The 26,412-nt window shown below is 45.0% G+C and overlaps 2 protein-coding genes across 2 annotated transcripts in view; one reads left to right on the top strand and one right to left on the bottom strand.

Annotated features, from left to right (window-relative positions):
• Nucleotides 1-8,350: 8,350 nt before the first annotated feature.
• LOC144781038 (craniofacial development protein 1-like) lies at nt 8,351-9,929 on the bottom strand. Its single transcript, XM_078659657.1, has one exon. The coding sequence runs from the start codon at nt 9,821-9,823 to the stop codon at nt 8,954-8,956; it is 870 nt and encodes a 289-aa protein (XP_078515783.1). The 5' UTR covers nt 9,824-9,929; the 3' UTR covers nt 8,351-8,953.
• Nucleotides 9,930-10,303: 374 nt separating this feature from the next.
• LRRC57 (leucine rich repeat containing 57) overlaps nt 10,304-26,412 on the top strand; it is a 69,772-nt gene continuing 53,663 nt past the window's right edge. Inside the window, exon 1 of the mRNA XM_078659656.1 lies at nt 10,304-10,382. The gene's annotated coding sequence lies outside the window, so the exon portion shown is untranslated. The remainder of the gene's footprint in view (nt 10,383-26,412) is intronic.

Raw genomic sequence — 26,412 nt, 5'->3', positions numbered from 1 at the left:
GGTCACAGCCCACTAACTGAGCAGGAGAGGGTGGGGCGCACTACAGGCAGAAGGGATGCTCAACATAAGAGGAGCAGCGCAGCAGGCGCTAGAGTAGCGGATGAGCCTCCTGTGCCCCTCACTTTCATGCTCACACACTAAGTAGGTACTGACCTGGCAGAGCAAATTGCAGGGGTGGGTAATTGGCAGAGGGGGCGCGAAGCACAAGAGGAGGAAAGGTGCAGCGCAACAGAAACAAAGACAGGGCGGGGCACACAGTAGCGGTCTTGAAAAGCAACTTTACGATAAACAGTCGCACTTGTGAAAAACACTCATAAATATTTTCCAAAGTAGTCACTAACTCTGCTCAAGTAGTACAACGCCATTGTATGCTTTGGTACGGTGCAGTGTGGCATCACACTGCTCTTTGGGCGCTCACACAAAAGGGTGCAACTGTTTCACCTAGGAGTGCAGGGGGTGTACTACCCGGTCCCCCAGCAACACGCCGACAGAGGCTGTAGATGATCGGGTGCACCGTCTCATGTTTCCACGCCGTTCTCCGCTTGCTCACCCTGCCTTGTAGCAAATCTATGTACACATACCCTCTGGTTGAAGAGAAAGCAACTAACAGACCAAGTCTTCATATAATAATCGGCATAATTAACTAGATAACAGAGATTAAGAATAGAATATAAATGAGTGACTTTTTAGCTGCGCTATAAACCAAAGAAGCAGTTCAGTTCTGGGGAAGTCACGATCGGATCAGCGCCGCGCGCCCCTCTGCAGACTCCACCTGCATTCCAGAGAGGATCGCGACGCGATCCGGTCAGCCCTGGAATGCTGTGGAGACAAGACCTGGCCGCGCGCACGTTATCCTATGGGAAAACGCTGCGCGCGGCCAGGTCTTGTCTCACTTCGGTGTTCTCAGACTGCTGAGACGCCGACAATAGTTCTCTGGCGAGAACGCGCTTTCAGCGCGTTACTAGCCGAGACCTAAAAATGGCTGTGAGGTGTTCTGGAACAACATCGGGGGCAAGGTGGAAAACTCTGGAGGGACATGGGTCTGGTGGAGTGCTAGATCTAATTGAGCTAAATAGTGTAAGAGCAAGCTCCTCTGAGAGAGGATTAAAAAATAAAAGTCAACCAGCTCCAGTTGTAATTTCACTGGGTTGCAGCTGCATAGTTAGTTTCATTCCTGGCATCAGTAATGGTCAAGGTGTCCCCAGCCGCTTCTACTCCAGTGGCTGTGAGTATGGATGTAGCACTAGAAGCTTGATTATTTAAAAAAATTCCTTGCATGTCTGAATGGCCATCTATTAGGACATTTTGTCCTCCCATGTTGTATTTAGAGCGCCATTTTCTTTCAAGCCTTCTGCAGAGCTGTTTGTGAGTTGTCTGTCTCTCATCAAACCATCATTCAGATGGAGATATTGTTATTAGGATTTTTTTTAGAGGGGCAAGTTCATAATACTAGAGTTGATCAATCAGTGGTAGGCTTCTGTTTCAATATCTAAGTCAGTTTTAATCTCAGGCATTGAACTAGCGAGATGTGCTGAGAGAATGTCTGGGGTAATTCTCTGCCAGGCAGTACTTGGAATTGGCCATCAGAGGAGGATCTCTAGGGAGGTGATTTTCCAGGTTTAGTTCGAACATCACTGAATTATGGTCAGACCAAGGAGGGGGAGAACGTTGAAAACTTGTGGATCCTTTTTTTTTTACATAAACTTTATTGTATTTTCTTCTGCAGACATATGCCACAATCTGACTGGCAAAGGTACAGGGTAGAAGTCGAGCAGCAAAATCAAATTGAAGTACAAACAATTAACTTCTACCCTCCCTGGCCCCAAACCTATCACTGTCTTGTTTGCAAATGTGTAGCCACACCGTGCCAGTGTGTGAATGTCTATGTGCTGACTGCAACAGTGAAGCCTAGGAATCCATCTGGAATTGGCTGTTGTAGAAGAGTATCATATGTCATCAGCCCTTCCGCTATGTGTCATCACAGATCATAAGTGGGTCAAATAGGGGTGGTACTGTTCAGGAAAAGGTTGCGGAGTTCTGCCTTTGATGATAGAACAGAGGAAAGATGTGTGTAGTCTGTCCCTGTCAAAACGAATCATCAAGCGTTTCCTGTACTCTGAAGGCTTCAAGTAGGGTTTCCCATTCCACAGAGATGGGTGCTTTTGCTACTTTATGTATTCTTTCCTGCACAAAGCGCCACTTCCAGCCATGCCCGATGGCTTCACCTTCGTGTGACATTGGGATACAAGAGGTGTCGCTGATTACTTCCAGCAACTCATAAGAAGGCACTTTGCTAGTAAAAATGCTTAGTCTATGAAGCGTATAAGCACATTGAAACTTTTGGGCCTGGAATAAAGTCCAAATATAGAATGTTCTGCTATGTGCCAGTATTCTAATTCAATAAATTCTGCTAAGGCAGCCCCAATATCTGCCCAATAGATATTGAGGGACAGACCAATAACATGCATTAAACCTGCATCCAAAGTACGGCAACAGGAGCAGGCAGATGAAACTGTGCAAAACATTGTGTAAAGTATGTGTGATGTGAGGGAGGCTCAGTGTATAAATGAAAACTGAATAGATTTAATGCAGGAGTTGCAAGAGACCTTGCAGGGACATTCTAAAGGGGAGGCCCATTCCCTATCTTGAAAGGTTTGTAAAAGAGCTTCTTCCCACCTGGCTCATAGGGGTGTTAAGGGTGTCATCAGGCGAGTAGTAAGGCCTTGTACAACCAGTGAATAAGAGGTCTACTGACACCCAGAACATGCATCATCTGTATAAAATCATGGGTGAAAGGTTCAGAGCGGTCTGGTGCCCAGTGTCGTCAAATCTAACTGGTGATACGGGCATGTGTCAAAAATAGTGTTTCCGGCAGACCGTGCATGTGAGCAAAATCTGTATGGGGCAAAAATATGGCACACTCAGAGCACTTCGACTGTTGTCACTCCCCCTTGCTTCCAGGGGGCTAAGTCTGTTTAACGTCAAGATACCCGAGGATGTAGGAAGACCCTGTTAAGGAATATTCGGGCATATGGTACACATGGGGCCCAATAACAGAGGGCTATCTTCCAGTAAGCATGGGCTATGCACAGTAGAATGGGACAAGACAAGAATGATGTGGAACCGAGACAGATCAAGCTATGCAATTTACCCTGGTTGAGCAAAGTATTTGTGTAACCTATCTCTGCTAGTTTGTGGCCTACTAATCAATAGGCCAACCACTGAAGTTGTCCAGCTAAACAGTAGGTTTTAAGGTTTGGCGCCATCTCTCCCCCTTGGTGGGAAGCTGTAGCTTATTCAAACTGATCCTGTGTCGTCCATTGCCCCATATCTATCAGTTAGTAATGAGTTTGGTGTCTTAAATGTTGGGGCAGATATTAACACCGTTAAATTCGCAAAATGATAAAGGAGCCGGGCAGCATTACCATCTCGGCAAGAGTTTATTGTCCCGCTACTGATTATGGCAATGTGATCCAAAAGCTGATTTGTAATTTAAGGGATGTGACAATCTTCAAAACATTCCCATCCAATAAATCTTCCCCTTCACGGTATATTTTGATGCTTAGGTAGCGGAATGTGTGGTGCTATTTTAAGATGTGCATTGCCGAAGGGTAGTGTCCTGCATAAGTGTCTGCAAACATAAAGGCATAGAATTTAGCTCACACAGAGACCAGAGAGGTCCCCAACCCCTGACATTTGCCTTGAAATATCAGTCAAATCCGCCTGAAGGTCCTTCACAAATAATACCATATCATTGGCATACAATGAAACAGCATGTACCGTGGGACCCCGGGGACTCCCCCATTTTTGCGCTTCTTGCCGAATTCACTGCGCCAGACGTTCCAGTACTAGAACAAAAAGCAACAGGGAAAAGACATACTGGTCCCATGCCACAGTTCACTGAATATGGACAATAAATATGAAGGCCTGTTCTAGCTTGTGTGATTCGTACATTTAAGGTACTATTAGCTATGGGAGTAATTTAAAATCACATGCAATTTATGTCTCAAGATCAAATTGGTTACTGGCACTGACTGACTGGTAATATCATCACTTTCTAAAGGGTTATAACTGTATGGACGAGTGACAGCCTAAATACTTTTGGTCAGAAATTTATGACAAAACTAATGTATCAAATTAAAACATAAATTTATTATAATTCATAAGTATTTTAAAACAATTAATTGACATACAATTCCTAAACAATAAATAAAACATGAAAAAAGAATACAAAGCAAACAATATTAGTTAAAAAAATTTGTTCAGAGGAACAACAGTCGACGTGGCGTTTCGGTTAAAAACCTTCAGGACAGTTCTCTCAAATAAAATATCTATGTATCTCTCTCTCAGGATTGCCTTCTGAGATAATCAAAACACGGTGTCCTGATGTGGGTACACTGTGAGGATAACCAAATACCCCTCTTGTACAAACTGGGTATATTGGTAATTGATGATATCTTGTTTTTCAAATATTTTAATTGTACACTGCGTCGGAGGTGCCACCGCTTAGCTTTTTCTGGGTATCCTTTTCGAATATATTCTGGGAGATCGGTCTCCGGGGGACGGTGTGGGACTGGTTTAAATCCTTCTTGACCGGCCGCCGACAAGTGGTCTGGGCACCTCCGTTCTCCGCTGAAATGCCGCCGCTAGAGGTGGGGGTCCCTCAGGGGTCTATCCTGAGTCCCACCCTTTTTAATATCTACATGGCCCCGCAGGCGACGGTAGCGGAGTCCTTCGGTGCCCAGATCATATCTTATGCTGACGTGCTGACGACACCCAGCTTCTTTTTACGTGCAAGAAGGGAGAGGTTTTTGATGGTGGGAGGATCAAAGATTGCCTGAGTGCGGTTTTTGAATGGTTTCGGCGGCACAGTCTGAAGTGCAACTCCGACAAGTCGGAGCTGCTTTTTTTCGGCTGTCCGCCTGATCCCAGCTGGAAAACTTGGTGGCCCCAGGATATGTTTCCTCCTGATGTGGCCTCTGAAAAAGCCAAAAAATCTTGGCGTGTTGTGTGATGACGGCCTTTCTTTCAGACCCCAGATCATCGGGTTGTCTGGGAAATGTTTTGGCATTTTGAAAATGCTTCGCAAGTTTCTTCCTTCGCTATCTCTGCAACACAGAAAAATCGTCGTTCAGGCTCTAATAGGATCGCGATTGGACTACGCGAATGCCCTCTACTCAGGGCTGCCTAAATATCTGCTAGCCCGGCTGCAAATTGTGCAGAATTCGGCGGCAATAGCCATTTTTGGGCATCCGCGGAGGGCAAAAGCCTCTGAACTGCTCAAGAGACTACATTGGTTGCCTATCTCTAAAAGAATAACCTTTAAGATCTTGACCCTTGCTTTTAAGGCCCTTTATTCTATTGGCCCTAAATATATTGGGAAGCGTATGGCCTTTTATGCGCCAAGGAGGACCCTTCGGTCGGCCTTGTTGGCCAAAGCCGATGTCCCTCCTATCAGACTGGCCCGTTTTGGCAGCCGCTCCTTCCGCTACTTGGCTGCACGTGGTTAGGAATGAGCTTCCTGTCTCCTTAAGGAAAGCCAACAGTCTCTTTTCTTTTAGAAAGGAGTTGAAGACCTGGCTTTTTTCTGTATGATCTTCTGTGGCCTTTGCGAGTAGCTGTGTTGTGTTTTCCTCCTCAGGTTCTCTTTGCCAAAGCGCCGGGACGCCCCTCGGGGTAGCCGTGCGCTATAAAAGAGACAATACATAACATAACATATACGGACTCAGTAAACCGCTGTAGCCATGTGCTTGATATGCCTCATCAGCTAGTTCTGTTTGTGAGATGATCCTCACGGTATCTTGATTAAAATAATCGGCCTCCCTGCTCCTCCGACCGCAGCGTCACGGGGTTCTGTTTGTTACAATCGAAACAGAACCCTGTGACGCTGCGGTCGGAGGAGCAGGGAGGCCGATTATTTTAATCAAGATACCGTGAGGATCATCTCACAAACAGAACTAGCTGATGAGGCATATCAAGCACATGGCTACAGCGGTTTACTAAGTCCGTATATTCGAAAAGGATACCCAGAAAAAGCTAAGCGGTGGCACCTCCGACGCAGTGTACAATTAAAATATTTGAAATACAAGATATCATCAATTACCAATATACCCAGTTTGTACAAGAGGGATATTTGGTTATCCTCACAGTGTACCCACATCAGGACACCGTGTTTTGATTATCTCAGAAGGCAATCCTGAGAGAGAGATACATAGATATTTTATTTGAGAGAACTGTCCTGAAGAAGGTTTTTAACCGAAACGCCGCGTCGACTGTTGTTTCTCTGAACAATTTTTTTAACTAATATTGTTTGCTTTGTATTCTTTTTTCGTGTTTTATTTATTGTTTAGGAATTGTATGTCAATTAATTGTTTTAAAATACTTATGAATTATAATAAATTTATGTTTTAATTTGATACATTAGTTTTGTCATAAATTTATGACCAAAAGTATTTAGGCTGTCACTCGTCCATACAGTTATAACCCTTTAGAAAGTGATGATATTGCATAGTGTCACTCGTTTGAGGTCTCTTAAATGTGTGTAGGTGGTGGTTTTGCCATTAAAAGATTACAACGGGTATTCCCTAACATCATCTCCCTTACGGGATTATTTGGGACATTTCTTTGCTTTTCTACTTGATTCCCCTGGTCCCATACCTTTAAGATAGGGGGCCTCCTATACTTTCTTTGACTGGTAATATCTCCTGACCTTGATTTTAAAGCGTTTTTAAATGTTTAATTTTGTATGAGCTTAAGATGAAAGGTTGGAATTTTTAACTGCATTATTTTAACCTTTCAATTGTTTGGTTTTGCTTTCGTATTGGTAATGATTTTAATTAATCAAACAATAAACTACTTTTGCCTTTGGACAAGTAAAGCTTGCATTCCTAGAGCCCTAACAATACATGTTCGGGGTTTGAGCTACCTTGCATTACTAATACCTGTTTTGTGATTAAAGTTAGTGGAATCCTGCTGCTCTTTTCGCTATTATGGATTTCCCACACTTACCCAATAATCCTAAATCTGCTGCAATATCACCAAATTGTACCAAATGTTTGTAACACAGTTACTGCATACTAGGTGCAATGTGGAATTTGACTATTTGTTCACGTGGCCACCATTCGTATTTTGATTGGTATTCATAGATTTAAGGAGGTGACAATTTTGTCCAGAGGATGTTAGGATCCACATTTGTTGTCCAGTGGGTGGTGGCAGTAGGAAAATAAAATATACACATTTTAATTAAATTCAAACTTGTTGGAAAGAATTATTCCTTCTTTGCGAAGAAAACGGTTGCATTAATCATGTTCACACCACAAACACTGTTCTCAAAATAAGTTATTTAAAAGACACGGTTATCATATCACCAGTTATGTACAGAGGGCCGTAAGAGTTTACACGATTATCAGAGACCCTACAGGAAGAACACAGGGTGAAAATGAGACAAAGGACACGTTTTAACATGCAATTTAGAGGCACAGACTACGAGAGAGACACTTTTTACAAGTGTTTACATGCAGCCTCTGTTGTCTTCAGTGTGTTTGCACAAACTATTTTACTTTGGGATGGAAAAGAGTGATAAGAAAACGAAATTTGTGTGTACCATCACAAAACAATCACCAATTCGTAGCAAATAACATTTTGAATACCATATAAATGTGTAATGTTTGATTTTTTTAACAAAAGTACGCATTTTCTACAGCAACAAACATTAAACTGGCTAGATTTTTCCATCTAGTTTCGCTTCCAATGCTGCAAAGTTCCTGTCACGGAGACTGTATCTTTTCTTTGTGTTTGAGTGAGATTTGCCTTAGAGCCGACCAGACTGTATACGTCCTGTAAAATAGGGAAAGATGCACTACCAGAGGAGGTACTAAAAAATGTGCTCTCTCCCCCATAATTTACAATTCGTGTATGGCGAATTGTCAAGTCCCTTGAATATAGTTGATTCAGAGCAACGGTCCGAACCCATCTGAAGTACCTCAGCATGTGACTATGTGGGAACTACAATTTTGGTAGTTATATTTCTGTAAATGGTTGGATACTAAACCATTTCATGTACTAACGCTCTGCTGAGAATGGGCAGTATTGTGCCAGTTAAAGAACGGGTGCACTACTAAAACATGTTGGTTGTGTGCATTCTAAAGCATACAAGTTCCACTAAGATGCATCAGTACTATAATACACAGCCCACTCATGCTTTATACTTGCTCAGGCAGGTAAAATGGACTTCATCACCACAGCACTTCATTCCTTGTCCTGAAACTGACAAGTGTCTTTATGCTCTACACACATACAACTTCATACTCAACACAAACATGCATAAAAAGCACACCTATTAGCGGTGCCATTTTCTTTAAAAAGATATCAATTTATTGACCTCAGTAAAAAAAAAACTCACTTTCCAGCTGGCAGGCAACTAACAGATTAAATCAGTCACCAACTTCGTAACTTTGAGACAACACACGATTAAAAAAAATAAGTACAATTTTATGCTAGAGGCAACAGAGTAACCATCAGTTTAGTGCACTCGGTCGTGGATACCGTATTTTCCTTATCCATGATCACTAGTGTCAGAATACTTTTTAACCATTTTTGTACATTGTAAAGATAACACAAAAAAACATGACAATTAGTTACCAGCTCAGTAAAGAGACCCAATAAGTCATTTCCTGAATACTCCCTTCCAACATAAATTACTGACATTTTAGGAGGAAATATTTTGCAGCAGGTGATATGCTTTCGCTAGCCACTCTGCCCAACCGAGAACACGGTGTCTGGTACCTTGTGTAGCCATGCCCACCTCTGTGGAAGGTGACAAGTGTGTTTAGTGTCTATTTTTTCATTTTTATATTTTTGGGTCTTCTCTTACACAATTTTGATAAATTGGTGGGCTAGTGCACGGCCATTCAGATGGCCCAAGGGTCAAAGTTGAACCCTCGCATCAGAAGTATCACTTTTTCATGTTCTTAAGCCGGACATCGCGCTCCAACTCGAACTGCCGGTGGTCCACCCGTTCCAAGAAGGCTTTCCTTTCGATGTACCCTTCTTTCCCCCGGTTGTGAATGGCCAGCTCGTCCCCAATTCCTTCTTTTTCTTTGAAAGACTCCCAGTCCATTTTGGATTTCTCCAGCGTGCTCATCTTTTGCTTTTTGCCTATAAGGCTCCCCAGGACACTGTTCATCCCGCCAGGCCTCTTTAACCCAGGGGGCGCAGCTGGGGAAGCGACGGGTAGAGGGCTCCCCTGCGGCGCCCCCTCGTCTTGCTGCTTCAGGTACGATTTCGCTTCTTTTGACGTGGCTGCAACTTCCTTGGTCACTCTCACTTCTTCACCAGCAAAATCAAACACCTTGGTGATTGTAACCTTGGCAGCATCTTTAGGTTTATCCGAGTGTGGTGTCTCATCAGCCTTGGGGGTGGCCTGGGTATGCTCCTTTGGCGTGCTGGCTGGCACAGAGGCTTTGGGCTTCTGCCCAACGTCGCTCAGGAAGCTGGCCCACAGATCATCAGCCTTCTTCTTTTGATCGTGTTCCGTTTTAGCCACTTTCTCCTGCGAGAAGTCTGGCGCTTCGGCGTCAGGTGGGCCTTGCACATCCCCTGTGCTCTGCAGCTCCAAAGCGAGCCCTCCCTTCTTCCGCTTCCTTGGCTGCAGACCCTTCGCCTTGTTCTTTTTCCCACTTCCAGTTTGGGGCGCTTTTTCAACACCTTCCAAGTCCTCTTCGTCCACCAACTCGTTGACATCGTCCTCGCTGTACTCTCCCCCCGAGGGCACGTAGTCCTCGTCCTCAGAGGAGATGTAATCCTCGGAGTCGTAGTCAGACATGGCTGCACCAGCGGTGCGCACACGAACCTCTACGGACAACAGAGAACGATGGTCTGGCTGGTACCAGCGCGTGAACCAACATAGACCTAGAAAGAGGGCGTCACAACGTCCGGTAGTGCAACGAGAAATCCCCCCACGCGCCACTTCTGTGGATGTTTTGAACTAGAGACCCGTATGTAGAGCTAAATAAAGACTTGAGTGGTACCATTTAGATTCTTGAAAGCATTGAAAGAAAAGTATTCTTGTTATAATGATTAAACTGCTTTGGTAATGTGGACGTCATCTATATTTAACGTATGAGATATTATTTTTTTCGTAATTCTGTGCTATTTTTGGTTTAAGGGTTGCTATATTGAGAACAATTAGTATTCTTCTAATTAGACGGATTGCAGTGCCTGTTAGAGAGTATGGTACCTATTACAAGATGGCTGCCTAGTTTACGCTGGACCAGCGCCCTCGTCCTTCCTCGGTATCCACGGCGCCGGGTGTTGTCTAGTCGCTGCTTACAAACAGCATAACTGGGGCTCGGAGGAAACAAGCAGTGGTTGAGCTGATTCAGGTAGGTGACATACTTTGATTTTTCTTCAAGACTGAAACTTTTACGAGTCTTTATGCTAGTCTTGAGTGTTGGAAATTACCACAGGCGAAGAGCACTATGGTCACAGACCACTTTTTTAGTGACACCTCCCTACGCTAACTGCATACCTTGAAGAGCGACCTTAGAGGTTGGCTGTCTGCCTGCGACTGACCACCCAACCCATTTATGTTTTTCAGTGCCACTTATTGCATATTCATGAGAATTTCTCTATCATACTAGCTTTCAGGTCAAATGTAGAAAATGAATGCTTATAGCACACAGGAGTATGTGTATAAATGTTTAGGGTGAAGTAAGAAATGGGTCCTAACTGAGACACTTTTTGGGCTTCCATAGACAGACTGGTAGGTTGTCATACTTTTTCTCTGGTGCGTTCGGTAGCAGCAACCACGGTTGTATGAAAGTGAGATTGTTAACAGTGTTCCCAGTTAACAAGCCAAATTCTCAATTATGGAAATTTGTCCCCTACCTGAGCCTCTATACCTCTCCGGGTAGTAGTGAACGAGCAGTCAAGGCTTACTTCCAGGGAGGCGGCGTACGATGACTTACATGTCACTGTCCAGCCATAGTTGTTAGTTGGCAATCTTTAGTATCTGATTACCCGTGCGTCTGTGTGTGTAGTAGTAAACGTGTGAATGCTAACAGTGCTTATTTGAAACTGTTCTCACTCACTAGCTGATTATGGACAGCTGCACAATCATGAAAGAAAAGGCACAATACCACGACAATAAAATTAGTAGAATGTTGGTAATATTTGCAAACATATAGCTAACAGTAATTGACTGCAGTCAGCAAACTAGAAAATGGATGAGCGCAATCCTCGTGGCAGAATAACATTACTTTCTTACCATTCACTAACACTTAATGTTCCTGACCATAGTCTTCACTTTCACATAAAACAATGTAGAAACTAAACAAAGTCAATAGCTATATATACATAGCATGCAGTTTCGTACATCACCCTGAGAACGTGGTGCTCAGGACCTGAAACATGAATGCACATTAGATACACAGTGGACCTTGTAAAGGAAAGAGAAAGAATCTTGGGATTCTCAAATTGCATTTAATGAGTCCTGGGAGGAAGCTTTTCTTCTGGGTAAAGGCTTAGTGCATAGATTACCTACAATTGGCCTATCTGACTACCTGTTTTGATGGGGTAAGGACCACCGCAATGGAGGCAGTGCCACTGCACAAACGCCCCCCCAAACACTTAATCTTCCCATTTGTTTAAGTGTTTGGGATGTCCCAGAAAATTATGAGCATTTTTCAATGTTACACCAGCTAAAATAAAATATTACTTTCTGACACAACCCCTACTGTGTGGGGAGGTGGTTTTTTTCCCAGATCGGTTCCTTCTCTGTCTACTCCTACCTCAGTTGTACGTAACCTGGGAGTAAAATTAGATGATAAGTTATTATTTGCCCCCCAAGTGGAGAGTGTGGTGGGAATGTGCTTTGGCCTTCTCCGTTCCTTAAAAAAAAGTGTATAATTTTGCTTCCCTGATACTGCCAGAAGACAGTAATTCATGCTCTCTTTACTTCACGCTTGGATTATGCCAATGCCTTACACTGGGGTCTCTGCAGCATACCAATTTAAGAGACTCCAGTTGGTGCAGAACACAGCGGCTCGATTGCAGCTAGGACTCCGTAAACACAATCATATTTGTTTGCACCTGAAGGAGTTGCATTGGTTGCTGATCTGTGAGCATGTTCACTTCAAGGGTCTAGTACAAGTGCACATAGCTTTCTGCCAGTCTGGCCCTAGTTACCTTGCTAATAGAATTGCACACTATCCTCCAACTAGAACTCTGCAACCCTCTGATGCTTTGTTGGCAGTAGTACTGAAAAGTAAAAGGAAGAAATGGAGCAGATGCTTTTTTTCGACTTTGGCCACCTTGAGCTGGAATGCTCTTCTTGTGGATCTGGGGGCTACAATTATGAAGGTTCTCTCAAACTGAGCCTCAAAACGTGGCTGTTTGCACTTGCTTTCTGAAATGTTACTTCTGATCTGTGGTTACCAATCTGCTAGGGCCAGACACTCTTTTGAGTAGCTGTGCGCTCTACAAAAATCCAATATTAATAATAATATTAAAGGGGCGTATCCAACAAGTTGTTATGGCTGTATAAAACATGATGAAATGGCTTCTGTATGACCTGATGCACATTACGTCACATAATCGAATTTCTGACAAGTCAGAATCAACCTGTTGAAAATCATGGATTTCAGGAAGTTATCCTTGGTAACTTCAAGAGCGAACGATGCATAAAAAATGTACGATCAAAACATCATGAATGACTTGGTCATTGGGTCAACCCAAGAATAGCAGAGCACACAGCTTGAACCACTTGTTCTCCCTGAACCCTACAGCCAAAATTACCTTCCTCCAGACCCTATGTACATCTGATCACCTGTTGGTGCCTCTGCATGAAGAGGAAATTAGGATCCAAACTTGTATTGTCCCCTGCAACTGAACGAGCCTCCCTTTGAAGAATTTGGGCAAAAAAATATTTTATTTTAGCCTTAGCTTTCATAACCACAGAGAATCCGATATCTAGACCCCTTATATGGAGAATAACAACAGCCTTCAGTAGTTTGACTCCTTTGAGATCACTAAAGACGAGTTCTGACTTCAAAATATGAAATGACTTGTTCGCCAAATAAATCTATTAACTTAGTTAACAAGCATTTGCAATGCAATAGGTCTCACTCTAGCGAGACTTTGAGCTATTGGCATTGTTAAATGACTATGCCTTTTATGTATGTGTTGGTTTTTAAAACCTAAATTAAAGACATTGTCATTTACAATGCAAATAGCTTAAACTCTCTCGCAAATGCGAGACTTATTGCATTGCAAATGCTTTTTTTTTTTGCCATCTGACGCTGCATCATGGGTGAACTTGTGCGCACCAAGACAATGGATGGTGCATCCGTTTATGCATCAACTTTAAATATGCGTGCAGAGCAAGGGATTAAAATTCTTGCACCTCAACCTTAAATGAGGCGGTTACATTTGTTAATATTATTAACACTTGTTTTAAGATTAAAGTAAAAAATGTTAGAAAATAATACAGCATTATTACTTCAAAAGCGCAGTCTATATATCAAGAGTATTTATCTTTGAACACACTTCACACTGAACCACATTTCGTGTCGATGCCCAGATTTGTCACCTCGTACTCAGCAGGTAGTTTAATTTTTAGTTTCTTAGTTTTCCTAGCGAACTGCCATTTTGGAACTGGAGAACTGCTCAGTAAAGCGCTCCAATACTTTCCGGTCGGTTCGCGCTCATGGTTGTGGGAGAGTGTGTCCAAAGAGACATTTGCAGCCAAAGAGTATCTTTCCTTTTTTACCCATTTCACAGAGGAACAAATTGAGAAAAGAGCGTAAGAGCCCTTTGTTGAAGTCATGGTTTTTAGCAAGTGAGTGGGGGAGTAAACTTAAAGCATATTCATGTTTAACGTAGATGTTCATTCAGAAAATAAACACGCCGGAATATACATCACACACGTTTGACCTTCCTATAGGTATCGCTGAGTTGCCCCTTTCTGCCTCCCATGGTCCCTGAAGAGCCCCCCGTTTGCTATGAGTTAAACAAGCCGATGGTCACAACTGCGCATGAGAAACCTTCCTGTCTTCCCGCAATAGGAAAAACTCATTAAAGAAATAGTGCTTACAGACTAAAGAAGACGTATTGTGTAACAACTGAAGGAAAAGGGCCTGTCCTCATGGGAGGTTACAAATTAAGACAAGGCAGTACTAAGGAGGGACTAACAAGCCTAATAACGAATCAGAAGCCAGCATTTACCAAGGGTAATGACACAAGCCAATTACAAATATGGGTGGAGAGTGGGCGGGGCTTCAAGTACATACTCCAATACAGCATTGCTCGCAGAGCAGCACATGCGCTGACCAGGCTCGACCTAAAAAGGAAGGTTGCTGGTCTCATGCCTAATCCCAAGCATAGCATATGCCAGCACCACTCTTGAAGACCTTGGCTAAAAATGTTTGATTTTTTTTTGCCATTAATAAAGTGCATAGATTACCCAAAAAGGCGTCATGGCTCTATTGTAAGAAAGAGTGGCCACAAAATTCCAAGAAGAGACAGCAGAACTAACCGCTTTACAACCAAGTTTTAAGTGTCTTTCTAAAGTGGAGCCGGTCAGGGATTGAAAGTAAAGGTAAAGGTAGACTATTCCATACCAGGGCAGCCTGTACATAAACGGCTCTTCACTCAGCGAACAAGTTTAAATTTCAGCTGCAATAAAAGGTTAGCTTCTGACAAATGAAGATGTTGGAAGAGATAGTAGTGCCGAAGCTTGGACTGCAACTAGGGCCAGTACCACAGAAGGCTCTATGCACAAAGCAAAGGGACTTAAACAGGATCCTTGTAAGTAAAGGCAGCCAGTGTAGTTGTTCTATAGCAATGGTCACCAAGGAACGGCGAGGGAGCTAAAGAGTAAGATGAGCGACAGCACTTTGAATTCTGTACAGATGTTTGATCAAGGTGTTGGGGATGCTAAGAATAATGAATTCCCGCAGCCCAGCCGACTCAGGATGGTCGCTTAAACCACCAAAGATCAAAGGTGAGGATATAGGAGCGAGAGTATTATACACAAGATCCTGAAGAGAGCAAAACAATCGCACGCCAGCTTGTTAACATAAGTGGTAAGAGACAGATCATTATCAAAGTGACCACCAATATTTCGTACTACAGATGATGAGGAAGAATGAAATTCCAACTGTGAGGACCAGAAATCATAAGGAAACAAACAGGATATCGAAATCCTGGAGTAGCAGAGTACCTCCGGTTAGTCCGCATCAAAGTTTAGGGCCTTCTGAGATAGCCAGATTGGGATTTTTATCTATACAGAAATGAAATTGGTGGAAATGGTCAGGATTGATTGATCCATCACGACGATAAGCTGTGCATCATCTGCATAATTCATAAAGTCGATCCTGTGAGCAGGAATCAGCTGAGCGAGTGGCCTGGCATAAACATGAAAGAGGGTAGAGTTTAGGGAGGAGCCTGAGGGACCGCCATGGTCGATAGGCCAAACTCCGATTGGAATGAAGAGAGGTGGATTGCTTGGGCTCGATTTCAAATGCAGGGTCTACACCATTCTTCAGCTGTATCTCAGACCCTAACTCCTCCAGCCTAGAGATAATGATCATACAGGAAGTGGTGTCGAAGGCAGGTAACAGATCAAGTAGTGCAAGAGCAACAAAGTCACCCTTATCGGCTGCCATTCGAAGGTCATCTTGCTTGCAATCCTGCATAACTGAAACATTAATCTCCACCTGTACAATATTTTACATGCTGTCAGTCTATACATAGTGTCTTCCACAGACTCTGCTTCCTTCTACCATAACCTCATATTATTCTTTTAGAATAAGACCAACTCAATTGTGGCTGACATTGCGTCCAAAGCCCTTCCTCCTCTAGAATCCTCTTCCACTAAGCTATTGCAACACTTCAGTGATTTATCCTACTACAGCCAAAGGTCCTGCCTAATATCTTGTCCTTATTCTAAAAGCTTTGTCTTACTACCATAAGCTGCAGTGATACCGTTTTCATGTCATGGGAACTCTAATAATGGAAATCTGTTTATTGCTGGGTGCATGCTTCTAAATAGGGCCTTTTTTTGCATTCTTGAGACAGTGCTTTCAAACTTATTTCTGCTTATGGGGTAAGATGGATGACACTCCAGAGAATATTGTGTTGATCGGTATGGCTATGTAAACCACCTACAAGTCCTCAAAAAATGCGGTCAAATGGTAGGGTGGGTCTGAAGGGGAGCGGCACTCAAAGAAAAAAGTGAGCGGAAAAAGGAAAGAGCTTTGGGATTGTGGATTTCTAAAAACGATTAGTTTCCCAATTATAAGTGATTGTGAGCTATGGTGGGTTAGTCACATGAGAAGTCTGACCGGCAGGTGGTAGAGAGCAAATATGGTTAAGATTTCCATATATTGTATTGTTTGCAGGGCTGTGATGATTGTCTTTTGATGTTGTTCTTTGATTGTAGTCGTGTGCTCACCAGTGTTCCAAAACTGTGGTAGAGATAGTATGCATGTCTGTTGATGCTCCATTATTGCAATCAAATTACTCCAACCCCCTGCTCCATGGTTGCTAGACGGCTTATTTTTTATTAATTGGCTAGTGGGCACGTTTTCAACTGGATCGGTGCACTTGCTTTTCTCCAACCTACGGAGTTTTGGGACAGCCAGTAGTCCCCATATGATGCATTCTTCACACTAGATAAATTCCATTTTTGGGTTACAAAGTTAAAGAGGCCTGGTAGTTGCTTCTCATCAGCATATGTGCTTTAAAATTTATGAACTTAGGGAGAAGCAGACCTCTGCACGTAGGCCGCATTCAATGTCATTTTCATATATATCTCTAGAAACTATTCATTTAAAAATGGATACAAATTGACAGTAAAGTTACCACTACATGCTTCTGTATGAGACCGAGGATCCTGAAACAGCGCTACCTCGGTGTCTTAACCACTGTCCAGAATTCTTGTTTCAATCATGCCTCGACATCAGGTGCTGAATCGAAGGCAGCTGGTTTAAAAAAGCAGTTCAATGTCCATGGATTTTGTCATGTGCCTTAGCCATTTAAATAAGTGAGACCACCTTTCACTATATACACACCCAATGTGCCAAATATTAGACACTTATCTCCACTCCTTAGTTATAACTGGTTTTTGAAACTGTTTTTTGCATAGTACATAAAGATAATCTTTCAGACAATCTCATCTTTCACCTTGCTTCTCAATTTTCTGTTCTCCCCTTCTCTCTCATCTCTTTCACTCTAACTTTTATTCATTCTTGTTCTAGCAAATCCCAATGCTGAGCTATAATAAAGAAACGGAGGTAATACCTCGTACGGTCATGTGCATTTGAGACTAACATTACAAAATCAATAATAATGCCCGGACCACTTTGGCCTCCTCTCCCACTCGGAGGGTGCCTACGCAACCTCACCCGCCCATGCCTAAGTCCCAGGGGTGTCGCAATAGGTCGCGCAGGAAGGGTGCTCTGCAGGAATCTGCCTCCTGCTCCCCAAAGGGTATGCCTCAACTGTCTTCTCCTCATGCATCACCCAGAAGATCTGAGTCTCCCAACTCCACTGGTTCCCGGAACAATCTGGACCGCGCCCCGACTCCCTCCGGGGCTTTGCGCCAGGCCATTTCTAACTCAGACATGTCACGGAGTCCTGTGCTCCGAGGTACTGGGGACGACGGTGGGAACTGACTCACGAGGCTGTTGCAAGACGACCGTAAGCTGTTCTATTAGCAGCCCCTGCGGTGGCGACCCCATTCCAGGTCCATACACATGTAGGTGTCCGTCACCATCAGACCAAGTTTGACCACTCGTATTACCTGAACATTTTGACTTCATTGTAGGACTTGGACTTACTGCTTACTTGTTCTTTTTTTTCTTCTAGCTATTAACGATTCTTTATCCGCCTACATGTAGGGGTCCATTACTGCCAAGCCCTTGTTTTGCTAACCGTTTTAGCTTAGCTTTCCGATTCAGTTGTGTTGCTGGTTTGTTGTTGTTTCTTTCCAGGGCGATAGATGCTTCACGTTCCAAAGTGTAGGGTTGGGTTGTTTGGGGGAGAGGGAGGGTGGGCAGACTGTTGTCTCCCGATGGTTTGTTGTTTTTGGCTGCCTAAGGGCTGCTGTTTTTTGTATTAATTGGCATCCATCAATGTACACGTGCCACAGCTGACTACATGGCGATTCGCATATCACACGCACTGTATCCCAATGCTCTGGCCGGGGGAGGCCTCCCCTGGGACCCAGGTATATCTGTATGAGTATCCCGCACACAATACCTGCCCATATGATGTCCACTCTACATAGACCCCTTCACATTGTGTCGTGGAACGTTAACGGCCTGCTAGACCGTATCAAGCGAACTGCAGTTCTCCGCAGCAGCCAACGCCACACACCCGACATCCTCTTTGTCAGGAGATTCACCTTTTAGGCACCCAGTGCACTTTCCTTGCCCGTTATGGGTTCGACAGGATCTTGCACTCAGGCTTTACTCGGGGTTCCGGGGGGTGGGGGGGGCATATTGCTCCATAAGGGTCTCCCCTTCACTTTATCCCGGGTTGAGAATGACACGCAAGGCCGCTATGTGGCCCTGGTTGGCACGCTCCTTGTCTCCATTCTTCCCCAGGGCCTGACGGTCATCGGAGGCGACTTTAATGCTCTTATGCTCTTATGCTCCCCTCCCATAATGCGACAGTTGTTCCCTCTGCATCCCGCCTTGCCTCTGCTAAGTGCCTTTTTGATTGGTCCTCCACCCTGGGTCTGTGCGACACGTGGAGGGTGTGGAATCCCCGGCGGGAGTTGTACACCCATACTGCCGCGGCCCACCATACTCACTCTCGTATTGACCTGCTTCTGATGCCTGCCCTTGATTGTTCATTGGTATCTGGGGCCACCATTCTGCCTAGGGGTATCTCAGATCACTTCCCTGTCTCCCTTAGACTTGGGAATGCCCCCAATGGTGTTCGTACGACTTTGAGAATTAACACCTGTTTTTTTCAAGACGTGGAATTCGTTGAATCGCTTGGCCGGGAACTGAAGAACTACATCGTGCTCAATACAGGCTTGGTCCCCTCGCCGGGTACTCTGTGGGAGGCTGGTCAGGCCACCATAGGGGGGTGGCCAGGGGCTTAATCCACGTGAAGCGCACAGCTCCGCTCAGGTCGCCCGCCATGCACAGTTGGAGGCTCACGCTGCCCAGCTGGAGTCGACTCAGGGGTCTGCTGGGGGTGCTGATTGCGCACGTCAGCTGGCACTAGTTTGGGAAGAGATCTGCCAAGTCTCCCTGGAGGCCGCTAAAATGCTTTGGCGGTCTTCAGTGGCACGGGTATATGGCTGGGGAGATAAAAAGGCAAATGACTCCATAACCTAATTTCATATCCCAAGGCCGCTTGCATCATTCCCGAGGTCCGCAACGGAAAAGGTACCCACCACTGCACCTCACGGGCTATCACCCAAGCCTTTGCACAGTACTACACCAATCTCTATACGGGTCGACCCCTTGAGGCATCCCTAACTGAATTGCTGTCGGAGACGGGGACCCACCTGCCGCGTCTTCCCCAAACTATCTCGGAGACTCTGGATCTCCTCATTACTTAGGAAGAAGTTCACAAGGCCATTTCTCACTTGCACTCCGGTAAGACGCCGGGACCGAACGGTTACCTGCAAGAATTCTACGCGACTTATCACGAGTTGATGGTCCCGAACTTGGTGGAACTGTTTAGCCACGTGGTAGGCAAAGGGTCCTGTCCCCCCGAAACGGACGTGGCCACTATTGTGGTGCTTCCGAAGACACAGCCCCCCCCCCCATTGCTTGCGCAGAATATCGCCCTATTTCCCTCATCAACACCGAGGTGAAAATCTTTGCTACTGTTTTAGCCCTCTCTTACGTGATGTGATCCACTTGGACCAATGCGGCGTCATGCCTGCCCAGGATACACGGCACTGCATTCGCTGTCTCTACCTGGCACTTGCGCATTGCCCCTGCCTCACTCCGTATTTGGCTCTGCTTTTCGTTGATTTTGAAAAAGCCTTTGATACGTTGGATTGGGCCTATTTAGATGAGGTGCTAGAGGTGATGGGGTTCGGCTTGCCTTTCCGGCACCTCATTCACGTTCTATACTCCTGCCCAAAAGGGAGGGTCCTGGCCAACAGTGTGCTGTCGGAGGCGTTCCTATCCTAAGGGGCACTGGCCAGGGTTGTCTGCTCTCGCCACTCTTATTTGCGCTGGCGATAGAGCCCCTGGCCTCCCTTATTCGCCAAGATCCCAGCATCCAGGGCTGGGCGTGGGACCAACTGCGGGTTGGTAGGAACGCCCTATACGCTTATGACGTCCTCCCTTTTCCGGCGGAACCCCAGAACTCCGACCCGTGCTGTTTGGAGGTCTTCTCCGCTTTCCAACAGGTCTCAGGCCTTCGGCTCAACCCGGCGAAGTCCACCCTGGTTCCTTTCCACCCGTCCCGTGCCTGCTTTGAATGGCACACAACCATCTCCTTGCGCAGGCAATACTTCAAGTACCTGGGGATTTGGGTTGCCCTGCTCCCAGAGCTTGAGTGGGCCCTGAACATCACACACCTAGTCACCAAGACCAGGGCGGACCTTAGGAAATGACAACCTCTTACTCTTAACCCCCTTGGCAGAAGTGCCCTTTTCAAAATGATGGTTCTCCCACGGTTCTTGTGTATTCTGCAGAATGTTTCTTTTCACCTCCCGGCGAGCGGGTTTTGTGAGTTTGACGTTTTTTTCCTCCCTTTTTTTGTGTGTGGGGGGTGGGGAAGGAAGAGGATTGCAGATGTCCCGGGCACACTGTCTCATACCTCCTTATGACGGGGGTATGGGAGTCACCAACCTCCATCTCTATTATCTTGCCAAGAAACTTATCGTGGTCCATGACTGGTTCACGGGCGGCTGGTGAGACCAGGTGGAACTTCTGCGGTTTCAGGCTTACTTGTATGGAACCCTCATGCCAAGGGACCTACCCCCCCCCGTCACTCGGTCGGTCCTCCTGGCTTGGCGCACTGCTTTGTGTCACATGAGGTGGGATCGGAAACTTACCAGGCAGACCCCGCTGTGGTGTGGCACTTGGCTACAGGAGACCTCATCTCTCCGGGACTTCCATCGGTGGGATCACATAGGGATCTCGCTTCTTGGGGATGTTTGGGTGGGGGACCATATCAGAACCTTTGCAGACCTGCAGCTGCGCTATTCTCTTCACCCTCCCCAGTTTTACAAATATATGCAACTTAGGCATGCCCTGGGGGTGCACCTATCCTCTCCTACCTCCCTTCCAGAATTTAGTCCCCTTGCGGCCCAGGTGATGATGGGAAATCTGGGTAGGGGCGGGGTCTCTCGGATTTATCGCTCCCTCGTGAACAATAGTCCCGCAACCTTAAACACGCTGCAAGCCCGTTGGGAGGGTTGGCTGGGCCCCCTGGAGGAGGCGGATTGAAGGGACGCCCTCGAGGCCCCCAAAACCCTGATGACCTCATCCAAGCTGCATTTAGTATTACTTACACGTGGCTTATCTCACCTCGGAGCGCCTATACAAAGCCCAGCTGCGCCCTTCCCCGACCTGCGCGCGTTGCAACCAGGCCCTCGCGGATTTCTATCATATGGTTTGGCAGTGCCCTGTCCTTACTCCATTCTGGGCGGGTGTGGAATTGGAGCTCTCACAGATCCTAGGGTGGATTATTCCCCACGACCCATTGCGCCTGATTCTAGGCGTGTTAGATGGCCTGGACGGCTCTCGGACCCACAAGCCTTTCCTCGGGACAGCAGTGGCGGTGGCGGAGCGAGATATAGCGGCGCTATGGTCCCAGGCCAAGCCCCCCACTGTGCGGAGGTGGAGACGGGGGCGGACTGGTGTGGCACTCAGGAGGAGCCCCTCTTTGAAGCCCGGGCTGCCCGGAACTCTTCCGAAAGATATGGGGCAAATGGTTCAACCTGTTGGATACATGTTGTCTATATTTCAGGATAACCCTATGTATGATTGATTCGCCAGTCTTTGTCGCTTTACGTGTGGATGTACATTATGATAAAATGCTTGATTTTGATGCCAATATGAATTTGTGGTTTGATTAAAAATTCAATAAATTTGATTATCCAAAAAAATAATGCGCCAATTTCCACATCTAAACCGGTAATGCAAGCCATGCTTTTAGCAGGTGGTAATGTGCTGAGAATTCCATGTTGTATTACAGGATCCAGGAATTCCGCTGTGCGATAAAAATACACTACCATTATAACCTTTTTGGCCAAAAATGGTTGACTGGGCAGCTTCTAATGGGCACTGAAGTCTGCTACATTCCACTAGAAGAGGAACATTCCTTACCCTACTGACAGCCCATTTTGGTTTATTTATAACTGATTTCCTGTATCCTGTTTATCTTCTACGTCTCATTTATTTACAAATGTGATTGCCCCTCCTTAACTTTCCACTCTCCTACGCATTAAAAGTCCCTTAAAGTAAGTCCTTTAACATAGCTTAAACACATGGGCAAAGTCAGTAGCTCTGGCTAAACACTTATAAGGTCCCAAAGGCGAGACCTATTGGCTATGCCAATGATTGTTCACTGTCTTCCCACTACCTTCTTTCTTTACTCTTATGCTTTGGTTCCTGACAATTCCTCCTTATCTTTTATTCCTGCCGCGGGAATCATTTCTTCCAGATCAAGTCACAGACGAATCACAAGGTAGACTACCATCAGCAACTCAAGCTGCTTCTTTATTTTTATTTGTTTATATAATAAATATGCTAATTTTTTCGCTTCCGAGTTGACTTTAATTTTCTTTCATGCAACTTCTAATTTTATAGGAATTGCAGTAATTGTGCAAAGTTTTTCTTCATAAAAGCTAGGAGAAAAAAAGAATTTGATAGCCGAATTTAGAAGCGGATTTATTACTGTGTGCAGATTTTTAGTATTTGTCATTTTTGACTTGCACATTGTGCGTAACAGGAACTATATCCCAAGGATGTTTGTGAATGTAAAATTTGCATATTCAATACTGGTCCTCCTGGTCTGCAATCTCTTCGATTTTTTTTTTGTTTTTGTTTTTCCTCCGAATCATAGCAACAGTGATTATGATGAACAGTGCATTCCGAACCGTGTAGCTGTGTCAAAATAAACATAGAAAGTGCTCTGGGCAGGGAGCCATTTTGACTGGTTTCATCACTATACTAAAACAACAAGCATTTTTAGTACAATAATTCTCGCATTACTGTAAGTTTGAACCTTTGGCATTGCATTATTATTTGAGACACCAATAGCTCAAACTTTCAGTGATGCAAGCATTTATGTGTTACGTGATTAACATGGGTCAAGCAATTAGGTAGGTGGTGGGGTGAGGGTTTAAGCTGCAAAGTGTAAGGGTGTTGGGAGACTGAGGACGGAACAGGATCCCTTAGACAACAGTGCTGTACCGACATAAATGCACAACAGGCCGCACTTTATAAAAATAATAAATGAAAAAAAGGATTTTGGTGAGCCGTCAGGCGCCAGAGTGCTTACAATAATACAATACTCTGCATGGTGTTTGCTTTAGTCTTCGGAATAGCTAGTGAACGGAAGCCGTACTGAAAGAATCTAGCACATAACTAGTTAAGCACAGGCAGGAGCAGCACAATGACACCCTCGGGTGAATGTTTGCGCTCTATAAATCTCCTTTTCATTTCATTTCACAATCTTACTTTATACACACGGTCAGGAGTCAGGCAGCCCGAAGTGGACCAAGGAAGGAAAGCAGCAGTGTCTGGGCTACATCAAAGATAAACCAAGCGTACAGGCAGCAACAGGAGGCAAATATAAGTCAATTACAGCATAGAAAGCTGCATCTTGTTCAGCTCAGGAGTCCACTCTCAGTAGCCAAAGTCTGTCCCTTCACTTTCGTACTAGAGCTCCACCTTGCAGGTCAGAAATATCTGGTTCAAATGTCAAAAGAAATCAGACAACCAGCCTGGCAACTGAAAACCTATGGCCTAATTCGATAAACAAGCATGTTCAATGCAATAGGTCTGGCATTACTGTAAGTTTGAGCTATTGGCGTTGTATTATTATTTGAAATGCCAATAGCTCAAACTTCCAATAATGCAAGTATTTACGTGTAACGTGACCGACATGAGTCAATCCATTAGGCCAGTGGTGGGGGAAGGGTTTAGCTGTAAAGTGGAAGTGTGTTGGGAGACAGAGAATGTAACAGGCGCCCTTAGAAAACAGCGCTGTGCCGACAGAAATGCACAACAAGTTTGGCATGCCGCATTTAAAAATTATATCGAAAAAAAAGGAATTTGGTGAGCCACGCTATAAGGAAGGGGCACGGTCGCCATTATTGACGCTCAAATGTGGCATGCCATCCAGGAGATAAGAGTTAAAACAAGCATTGGAAATGCAATAGGTCTCGCATCATTAGAGTTAGTGCTTTTAGAATTGTTTATGGGTTTTTGTTGTAAATCTTTAGCATTTTTGTTTCCTGTAGCCAATGGCAAAGAATTACAAATAAAAAAAGCCATAAACATTCCAAAATGTTTCTTTTTTTTTTTTTTTTTTTTAAATGAAGTGTATGCTTGTTTGTGTGTGATGTGTTGTGTTATTGAACCCAAAATATAACTCGCTGAGAGGTAGCCCAAAACTGGTCGTGTGGCACAGCATATAATGCACAGTATTTTAGGTCACGTGTAAGCCAAACATATAATTACTTACGTCATTACTAGTTACAATTTGTGGGTCGCACCTTTTTTCAGAGCAACCCTCACACACATTTTTCAGCCCACCTGAAGGGTTCGTACTAAGAATTTCCAACCAGAGCTTCATTCGGAAACTTTTAAAATGTTGAGAGTAGAACGGAGGAAAGGACACAGTAGAACAGTCTGAATCATGCAGACTCGCTCATTCTATATATATTTGTTGTTTGTGCTTCAGTCAGCCTTTCTGATATTGGCACGGGTTGCCCTGCTGTGAGGTTATGGGCATAGCACCGGTAGAATTTCACTTTTAATTTTAAGGAAACCTAGAATTGTAAGAAATTGCCCCGGTGCGGTTGCTAAGGTGATGGCAGTGTTCTTTTGTTTTTTAACGCACTAGGAGGGGGGAGGAGAGTGCAACCAAGAAGTGAGGGGGCGGAGCTGGGGGAGGCTGTGAGAGAGAGAGTGGGGAGGAGAGTAGGAGGAGGAGGGGGGAGGAGAGTAGGAGGAGGAGGGGGCCCAAAAGAGACAAGACGGAGGGAAGTCAGAGAAGGGGAGGGGGGAGGAGAAATGCGACACGGCGGGCTTTTATTTTTTTATTTTAAATGAAGTGTATGCTTGTTTGTGTGTGATGTGTTTATTGAACGCAAATATAACTCGCTGAGAGGTAGCCCAAAACTGGTTTGACCTCTGACCCTATGCATCGATAACACCTTTCTGTCCCCCATATTGCATTCGTTGTTATGTCATAACAATGTCATTCGAAGTTATGTTTCCCAAGGTCCTTTGCTGGGTTATATGTGTGACGCAAGATCACACCAACTCTGTGCCTTACTGCGCTATTCACAATAAAATACATCCAATTAAAGCAGAGATGGCGGTAAGGATGCCTGCGTGACCTGTTCAGCTTAATTAGTGGCCCCTTCAAAATCTGTAGCTTGAGGGTGGTGTAGGCGTGCGTTTGGTGCGCTTTTGTAAGAGGGGGTGGCCAAAACAAGTCAAGAAAAAAAACACAGCCAGCAGCAGTGAAATAATGGAACACTCAGTGTAAAATGAGGTAAGCATGCCCACGCCTCCTGGGCAGGAGTAAAGCACGCATTCTCCCCTTCCAAGGGCTGTAATTAACCCCCCACCACCTGCCGCGCAGCTCAGTAAACAGCAATTAAGATAATCTCATCTTCCTGATTTAAACACCGGGCGCCGCTTGGTAACCGACGGCTGGCACGGGGCGTGCCTGGGATCCGTGCCAGTTCTCGCCGTGTGCACGACGGATCAGTGGCATGAGGGGGCGTGGAAGGACTGTGCGACAGAAGTGTGACCCGAGCTGGCCGAGTTGAGTGTGAGGACGTCTGTGAAACAAAGAGCATTGCACAGAAACGGAAATGACGACATGGAATGTTTTGCTTTGAGCGCACAAGACTACGTTCAATAACTAACAGTAACCCATAACACTGGACTAACCTTGGGTTCTGGAGCTGCGTGCTGGCCAGCGTAAAGTGCCTCGACGCCTCACTAGGGGTAGTAAGCACTACATAAATACAATTACAATTTACTATGTAAGAGATCCAGCGTGCAATGGCTGCGAGGATCTGACACGAGGAGAATGCAATGAGAAATTGCCCCGGTGCGGTTGCTAAGGTGATGGCAGTGTTCTTTTGTTTTTTAACGCACTAGGAGGGGGGAGGAGAGTAGGAGGAGGAGGAGGGGGGAGGAGAGTAGGGGAGGCACGGCCTAGCGGCCGTGCAACCAAGAAGTG

The sequence above is a fragment of the Lissotriton helveticus genome, chromosome 9 (genome assembly GCF_964261635.1).
Source record: "Lissotriton helveticus chromosome 9, aLisHel1.1, whole genome shotgun sequence".
Taxonomy (NCBI): domain Eukaryota; kingdom Metazoa; phylum Chordata; class Amphibia; order Caudata; family Salamandridae; genus Lissotriton; species Lissotriton helveticus.
This window is presented reverse-complemented; position numbering and strand designations above follow the sequence as displayed.